This window comes from Lathamus discolor, chromosome 1, assembly GCF_037157495.1.
Source record: "Lathamus discolor isolate bLatDis1 chromosome 1, bLatDis1.hap1, whole genome shotgun sequence".
In the NCBI taxonomy this organism is placed as follows: Eukaryota; Metazoa; Chordata; class Aves; order Psittaciformes; family Psittacidae; genus Lathamus; species Lathamus discolor.
In genome coordinates this window covers 30,829,072-30,838,498 of record NC_088884.1, presented here as the reverse complement: position 1 = coordinate 30,838,498, position 9,427 = coordinate 30,829,072, and the positions used below count along the sequence as shown (strand labels likewise).

The 9,427-nt window shown below is 38.0% G+C and overlaps 1 protein-coding gene across 1 annotated transcript in view; it reads right to left on the bottom strand.

Annotated features, from left to right (window-relative positions):
* The window catches only part of FBXL13 (F-box and leucine rich repeat protein 13), a 92,345-nt gene that overhangs the window by 60,842 nt on the left and 22,076 nt on the right, over window positions 1–9,427 (bottom strand). Inside the window, exons 8-9 of the mRNA XM_065666717.1 lie at window positions 7,275–7,370; window positions 5,612–5,747 (exon numbers count right to left, since the gene is read on the bottom strand). Coding sequence (XP_065522789.1) covers window positions 5,612–5,747; window positions 7,275–7,370 — 232 coding nt within the window. The remainder of the gene's footprint in view (window positions 1–5,611; window positions 5,748–7,274; window positions 7,371–9,427) is intronic.

Genomic DNA, 9,427 nt, shown 5'->3' with positions numbered 1-9,427 from the left:
TAATGGTGCTTTACTGATAAACTGAATAATTTCGCCATGTCTTCCAAAACATCTTTTGAAAACTTCATAGCAAAACCAACAGTATCTGACTCATCCCTGCTCCTGGGAATATCTTGAGCATTATCTTCATTATGTAACACAGATGAAAATCCCATTTGGTCAGTAATAAATAAATGGGGCATTTTCTAGAAACTTGAAAGTGACAGAAGAAAAAAATCTCTCATAAGCAGTAGCCAGCACTAAGTGAAGCTCTTCTCCTCCTCCTCCTCTCAAATTCCAGGGAATTACTTCAGTACAGAATGGAACTACTGAGCGTGATTGAAAAGGACAGACAATGGAACCACTGCAGAATATCTGTTATTAGCAGCACAGCCAATGGAGAAAAGCTGAGTAGGAAAAAATGAATTTAACATAGAATCATAGAATTTTTTGAGTTGGAAGAGACCTTAAAGATCTTTCAGTTCCAATCCCCCTGCTATGGGCAGGGACATATTCCACTGGACCAGGCTGTTCCAAGCCCCATCCAACCTGGCCTTGAACTCTGCCAGGGATGGGGCAGCCACACCTTCTCTGGGCATCCTGTGCCAGGGCCTCACCACCCTCACAGAAAATAATTTCTTCATAACATCTAATCTCAGTCTCCCCTCTGTCAGTTTAAAGCCATTCCCCCTTGTCCTATCACTACATGCCCTTGTAAAAAAGTCCTTCTCCAGATCTCTTGTTGGCCCCCTTTAGGTACTGAAAGGCTGCTATCAGGTCCCTCCAGAACCTTCTCTTCTTCAGGCTGAAGAAGAGGGCTTCAGCCCTCTGATCATCTTTGTGGCCCTCCTCTGGACACACTTCAACAACACCCATGTCCCTCTTGTGCTGGGAGCCCCAGAGATGGATACTGTACTGCAGGTGGGGTCACACAAGAGTGGAGAAGGGGAGAGTCATCTCCCTTGTCCTGCTGGTCACGCTCCTTTTGATGCAGCCCTGCATACAGTTGGCTTTCTGAGCTGCAAGCACACACTGCCAGGTCATGTTGAACTTCTTGTCAACCAACACCCCCAAGTCCTTCTCCTCAGGGCTGCTCTCAATCCAGTTTCCACCCAGCCTGTGCTTGTGCTTGGGTTTGCCTTGACCCAGGTCCAGGACCTTGCACTTGGCCTTGTTGAACTTCATGAGGTTTGCACGGACCCACCTTTCAAGCAGCACATTCTTTAAGACTGTATGAACTGGAAAAGCATAAAGGAACTATGAAGATAGCACAGGAGGAGGCAGCCCAAGGAAAAAGACAAGAATATATTTGAAAAACACATATGGAGACAATGACTAACAATAAAACCTTCAGCATTGCAGGGTTAATTACTATTTCTCTGAAATGTACTGTAAGTTGAGGTAAACCGTTCATGAAACACCACAGCCACAAACCACAATTTAATGCTGACATTTCTTTCTTTCTGTACTAATTTAATCACAGAAACCCAGAAGCCCTTCCACGTCTAAAAGAAAATCATGGGCATCCCTCTTCCTTTATATGCTTTGTAAGTCCTTTCAGTAATTTCTGTCTTGATTCTCCTTCTTTCTCTCTCCAAATCCAGGAAATAATTGCATAACTGATAGTACATTGTCTTTATGATATGCAGTATATGTACTGCCTTAAGGGGTAAACTACAGTACACTACAGGCACAGTGCCCTTCTCTCTACACAGCACACATGAAAAACAGAAAAGACTCTTTTGACCCATGTTTTGCCATGAGAGTGTAAGAAAAGAGTCAGGTCTGTCAATACTGTGACCACTAGTGGCAATAAAAAGCTTCAAAAGCCTCTGAGGAAATTGTAACCCCTGCCCTATGCATATGAATGGCAGCTTTTAAACACAGTTCCCAGTCACACATGGAAGTCAAAAGATTCTCTAAAATCACCCCGTGGGTGGAGTAATACCACAAGCAGCTGAACTGCAACCTATGCATCTCATACACTCATTTTTTCTTAGCCAAAAGAACACATTTATTTCCCAAAGAGTCTGAGTTGGAATTGTGTAACATTTGTATGTAGGCATTAAACAATGACTATTATTGCATGCACACACCACACAGCAAAGTTGCAGTACATGAAAACAAAATCTAAAACTAGCAGCTAATTAATTTAAAAAAGAATATTCACATGATTAGCCAGCTGAACAGACCTAAACCCCAATTGATATCATGGCTTTTCACCATTAACAATAAAAACAGGCTGCCAAAATCTGTGTAATCTTGGATTTATTTGAAAAGATGAGGTCAGAACCGTAGCTTGGGGAAGTTCTAATGGAAAGGTTCATCACATCTGTAGCTTATAACTGAACAGACAGTTCAACGCCGTTTGTTAGCTGAAGAAATGTCAACGGAACAGAATTTCAGTAGGATTTACAATCGCTAAGAAAAAAAACCCAATATAGTCTTGCAGCAATTTTAAACCATCCACAAGAGCTTCAAAGGAATGGCAAAAGTAGGCTGTATGATCAATGAGGTTTAACAAAATAAATATGTAATTACCCTAAATAGCAATACTACACTCACATAAATGTGTTTCATTCTTAAAAAGAACTGCTGGGTGTCTTCAAAGTTGGAAGAAACAGCTTTATAAATCGATGTTTTTAAAAGCCCCTGTGGACCATCACACACGATTCAACACAATTAGTTTAATAACACTGAGTAGATGTAAATAGACAAAATCTTTGATTTTGAGACTACAGAAAAAAACTAAAATTATCAACAAAAATGGAAAAAATACATAATTTGTAAATACACAAATTTAATTTAGTGTGTTTGATATGTAAGATAAATGGAAATGGATGGCTATCGACAGGCTGATATTCCAACTGATATAATCAACATGCTGATATTTCTAAGTTAAATTATTTTAATACATTAATATTAATACTTATTCTTTACTAATTAATATTAACAGTTTAATATGTTTAATTTCAGTTACACAATGTGATAGAAAACAGCGTGTGTATATAAAGTTTTGTTCTACCACAACTTTACATGTTTTTAGCTTGAAATACAATAAATATTATTATGGTTTTAGCTTCGTACTCAAATACATAAGGAAAACAGAATCATAACAGGTTTTAACCTTTCTAACTACAGCCCCCATAATGGAGGCAATGTGGCTGTGTATGATTTGTCATCCTTGTTTTATTAGTTGCCAAAGTTCATTATAACATTAAATTAAATTATTTCACTAAACAACTTGCATGCTGATATCATTGAAAATGTTCTTTTCTCCTGTGATTTAAAAGCCAAGACCATGATCAAACTCTATTTTAGTCAATCGCTCTTTTCCGCCACCACTCTAGAGAGCAAATTGTTCTCACCCATAATTACACAGTCACTTTCTAAACCAAAAGAAAACACACTGAAATTGTTATAGGCTGCATCAACAATTTCAATCATGTGCTATCTGATTAAATAATAAATGCATTATAGCTTCAAAAAATCAAAATACAATTTTGATTTGGTAAACAAAGGCATTTTCCTTTTCTATGCATTTGCATTCAGTTAAAGTGTAGGCTAGAAAAGAGTCAATCAGTAACATTTGCCTGCTTCAGAAATCATAGAATCATAGAATAGGTAGGTTGGAAAGGACCTTAAGATCATCTAGTTCCAAACCCTCGGCCATGGGCAGGGACACCTCCCACTAAACCATGTCACTGAAGGGTCTATCCAACCTGGCCTAGAACACCACCAGGGGTGGACTGAAGTTAAGCTGTGACAGTAACCAAAACCAAAATCTTGCCTAGTTGTAGCAAGAATTTTTTCTCATGAATACATTACCAGGATGTTTTAACACTCTTCATGATAAAATGTCTGAGTGACAGTGAGGATGCAGGTTAATTCCTAACATATGAAGTATACTTTTACAGCTAGCACTGACCCTCTAACACTGACCATAAAAGCTTTTATTCTCCCTCCCCACTTCTCTGCGGGAGAGTACAATTGCATTGAGAAGATTACTGACTGAAACTATTCCAAAATGCTGTCTGATCACATGGTCACATGAACTTCCGCACATATTCTCAGGAAGGACTAAGATGCTTTTCTACTTCCAGAGGGACTCTTGTTTTGGCAGCAGAATCAAGTACTATTATTTGTGCTAAAACTGAAACACCACATTAATATCTTGGATCATGTTTGGACTCTTTTTTTGTGTGTGTTTATGTCTGTGAGCTTCTTGTTTGGGACCAGCAACAGTACACCCTAGGGGTCAATACTGGGTCCAGTTCTGTTCAACATAGAATCACAGATTGGTTAGGGTTGGAAAAGATCTTAAGCTTATCTAGTTCCAACCCCCTTGCCATGGGCAGGGACACCTCACATTAGACCATCTCCATTAATGATCTAGATGATGAGATAGAGTGTACTCTCAGCAAGTTTGCATATGACACCAAATGGGAGCAGTGGCTACTACACCAGAGGGTCGTGCTGCTATCCAGAGGAACCTTGATGGGCTGGAGAAATGAGCTTGCAGGAATTCTATGAAGTGCAACATGGAGAAATGCAAAATCCTGCACGTGGGGAGGAACAACCCCATGCATACATGCTGTGAGCAGCCCAGCTGGAAAGCAGCTTGGCAGAAAAGGACCTGAGGGTGCTGGTGGACACCAGGTTGAACATAACCCCGCCGTTTGCCCTTGTTACAATGAAGGCAGATGGTATCCTGGGCTGCATTAGGAGGGGTATTGCCAGGAGGTTGAGGGAGGTGATCTTTCCCCTTTACTCAGCGCTGGTGAGGCCACACCTGGAGTACCATGTCCAGCTCCAGGCTTCCCAGTACAAGAGATATGGACACAGTGAAGTTTGTCCAACAAAGGGCAAAAAGATGATTAAGAGACTCGAGCATATTTTCTGTAAGGAAAGACTGAGAGAGCTGTGAATGTTCAGCTGGAGAAGGCTGAGGGGGCTCTTACCAATACATATAAATACATGAAGGGTGGGTGCAAAGAAGATGGAGCCAGGCCCTTTCAGGAGTGCCCAGTGACAGAGGAGACAAAAGAATATGGGCACCATCTGAAACACACGGGGTACCATCTGAACATTAGGGTGTATGTACTTCTGTACTATGAGGGTGACTGAGCACAGGTTGCCCAGGAAGGCTGTGGAATCTCCATCCTCAGGAGATATTTAAAAGTCATCCGGACACAGGCCAGGGCAACCTGCTCTAGGTAGCCCTGCTTGAGCAGGGGGTTTGGGCCAGGTGACCTCCAGAGGTCCCCAACCTCAGGGACTATGTGATTCTGCGACAATTATCTCAGTAGAGTTGGATTCTGGCATTCGGATATATTTAAGCACATTTGCATTCCGATCTTATTTGTCATATTACAGCATTTCACGCACAACATAAACATTCTATTGGCATTGTAGCAATGTTCAGTCATATGGAGATTGCTGGGGCTGGAGACTGTCATGAAGGAACGAGCTGCATTTAAAGTAATTTTACACATCTCATAGTCACATTGCTTCATCATGGCTGTGCACATAGAGAAGAATATAGGCAGCAAAAGCGCACACAAAAAAAAACACAGAGTGAAGACACAGTTTAAAGAGGGGATTAAATTTAATAAATACATGTAATACTTACTGATACTTTTAAAAGTAGAGCACTGAAGAGAAGAGCAACCTCGAAGATTCAAATGTAAGACATATGGACACCACTTCTGCAAAACATTCACTACCATTTCATCCTGAACTTTATGCCTCACTGAGGAAAAATTGATCTAAAAAATTAAACAATTGATTTATAATTCAGTTCTAAAAATGGATAGTATACACAAAGACACATCATTATCAAAATCACTACTGAATACATCATAGTTATGCAAACACTGAATCAATAATCAGCAAAACACAGAAACATCTGTGTATTACATATATAAAAATCTAGACCGCTGACTGAAAATACTTAAATGTAGAGGATGCTTGTGTCTACAGTATTTATGGAGCTGAGACAAGTCTTGAACTACCAAAATATGACATGTCAGAATATTACATGCAAAGAAAATTGTTAGACTGGAGCATTTACTTCATGAAATCCTAAAGTTGCCAAAGATTTTTTTTTCTAGCTAATGGTCTGCTGATACACTGAGATATCAAGACTACACAATCTACCACCTTACTTTTAGTAGAAGAATACTTAAAATTACCTAAGTTGCATGCTGGGGATATCTAAATCCTTGACTAAAACCATTCTTTTTCTAAATATCTGTCAGAAGTTCAAGAAGTTTTAACAAAAAATACTGGAAAGTAGTTTTAACAGTCTATCTACCAATACTTATTATTTCTTTAATAAGAAATATCTCCCTTTTGGAGAAGACTTTCATGTCTTCTTTCAATTTGTTCATAAAAAGGCCAGAAAAAGCTTTTTTCCCCCTTTTGTATAATCTGCTAAAGCCACACCACATCTGTTTGTTGTACATTTCATAATACATGTTTATTACCCAAATACTTTGAAAAATCAATTGCTATTATTTCTATTCAGAAGGCTGAGAAGTGGTTAAAATACCAGGAACTTCTTATGGGGTTTTTTTTCATTTTCTTATAAGGATTTTGTTCTTATTTCATTAAAATTAACAGAATTTTTAATACCAGTTTCATTAAGATCATTAATATATCAGAGACTTAAGACCAGACCTAGTGCCTCCAGGCACTACAGGCTGATCTTTTAGGTGTTGATGCCCAATGGTAGATTCAACAACTCAAATCTGAGCAAAGACTCTATAAAACATATATGTGACATCAAAGCACATCAGAAGGTCAGTTTAAAGAAACACACAGAGAACAGGCAGCTACTTAAAGCCAGATAGTATGACATGCAAGCAGAGCATTGTTGAGACCTCCAGAATTTCTTTCCCTCAGTCAGAAAGGTAGACACATATTGTATGTGCCTATAGTGCTATATCCCACTTAGGGAACATGTAACTCCCAAAGAGCAAATACGGGACTTCAGATCTCTTAGCCTTGCAAGGCACAGCTCTGTTCACCTTCTGGATCCCAAATGGATCTTAAGCCTAAGACACTTAACTGTCTAAATTAAGCCAAGCCTTAGTAGCCAATTCTCTTTCACTTCCACTGATTTTAGAATGGTAAACCACAGACAATTTTATTTGAGTTGCTCATGTTTTTTTCTTCATGTTGCTGAGTAGAACAAGTCATATTTGGGGATAAAACTTTTAGCATTCTTATATTACCTCCTTGTCTCACTCTTGTTTAAATAAAACTGAAATAGAATATTATGATTATCTTACATCACTCCATAATGAACTGTTCTGAGTCAGCAGCATCCACATTTGACTAACTTGAGCACATCTTGCCAGATCAACCAAATTTATGTAGCGGAAAATCTATATAAGACAAACAGACACATATGATATTAAAACCTATTCAGTAAGAAGCACTGATGTATTAAAAAATACATATTCACCTATCCTAAACAATAAGAGCTATTTAAAAATTAAAAACTTCTTTCTTAGGAGTTTAAACATACCTTTTATAGCAGAATGTCAATAATTATTAACAGCCTTAACAAAGAGTTATGAAAATACTGCTTTGCTCAACAGCTCATCAATTCAAGCTACGATAAAGAATGAGAGCGATGTTTCAAACCTGAAGATTTTTCATGCACTACCAGCAGTTTTATTTCACCTACATGAAAACAATACTTGTTCAAACACCTTTCCTAAGCCTACTTGAGACAATATAATTTGGACTAAAGCTTTGCAGACTAACTATAGTACTTTTAAATTCAATTTAAATTACCTTTGAAGAGTGTTTGTAGTTTCTGCCTCAGAGGTCTTTTTAACTTAAGTAGTTTAATTTGGTAAATGTATCTATAAATCCTTAATCTCAGAATATTAAAATCGATGTGTTATGGTAGAAAAAATAAACAAGCTATACTGGTAGTCCATTTTATCTAGGTAAATATTTCAAAATATACTGCTACCACTAAGCAACGTATTGAAAAATTAAATTATAGCATCTTAAAAGGTCTTGTCCTGCTAAATAATCATTGACACAGCAGTGTCAGGCCAAAAGAGACTGAATGAAAAGGACATTTGGCAAGCTTGTGCTATAGCTCTTCACCTGCCATTTTTATGACCAATTGTCAAACGGCATTTCTGCCAAGAGAATGCTAACGTTTTATCTTAGAAGTAACTTGGTAAAATTAAATAAAGGAAAATACAATAAAACTGAACATCTTTGCTATAGAAGCAGACATGCATTATATTATAACCATCTGAAAATGCAAGATGCATTTAAGACTCGAAGACATAAAGCATATGCAGACTTTTATATAAGACAGCTGGATTATTTACATACTAAAAATTCCCATATCCATAATCACTTGCAGAACAGAAATGCTACATCATGTGTTGAAATACCAGTGTCTGACATGAAATGCAACACTTAAATGTTCTGAGTATGAAAAAGAAACCAGATGAAAGGAACAGAGTTAATACAATCCTAAGTGACTTTTCCTAAAGCAATTTTTCTGTAAGGAAAACTTTATGCTGATAATGTAACTAATTTTCTAATTGCACTATCATACATCTATGCAACAGTTTAAACCTGGTATGGTAATTAGTTGGTAGTGAAAATACAAAAAGAACTTTCTAATTTTCTCCCATAACCTGTCACTGAAGAGGAATTTTTCATATTAATACACATTTTCAAAGAGCTCAGCACTTAATATATATATACTTTAATAGCAAGATGTCAGAGTGAAAACATAGCAAAGATGCCAGTGTGTTTTATAGAATATAAGTTCTTCCATATTAGTTATACAACTTTCCATACAATGATGCATACAATAAAACCTGGTTTTCATTATAGCAGTATATGAGATATGATTTGAAATATGCTTCAGAAAAAAGAATGCATACTCAGTACAGAGTTCACTCAGACTATACTGGCACAAGAGAAGTCTTGAGTCAAATAGAGGCTTTGAGACTTGAATGTTGTACTCAGAAGCAATACACATAAAGTCTTTGTAAAAGTAAGGAGGTAATTGCAAATTTTGTTTCACTTCTGGCAATCAACATAGCTAAGTAGTGAAGAAAGAGTGACTACATGTGTAGAGTTTGACACTGTCCCACATGACATCCTTGTCTCTAAGTTGGAGAGACATCAATTTGATGGATGGACCACTCGGTGGATAAAGAACTGGCTGGATGGCCTCAAGCAAAGAGTTGTGGTCAATGCCTCAATGTCCTGCTGGAGACCAGTAACAAGTGGTGTCCCTCAGGGATCGGTGTTGGGACCGGTCTTGTTCAACATCTTTGTCAGTGACATGGACAGTGGGATTGAGTGCGCCCTCAGCAAGTTTGCCGATGACACCAAGCTGTGTGGTTCGGTTGATACGCTGGAGGGAAGGGATGCCATCCAGAGGGACCTTGACACG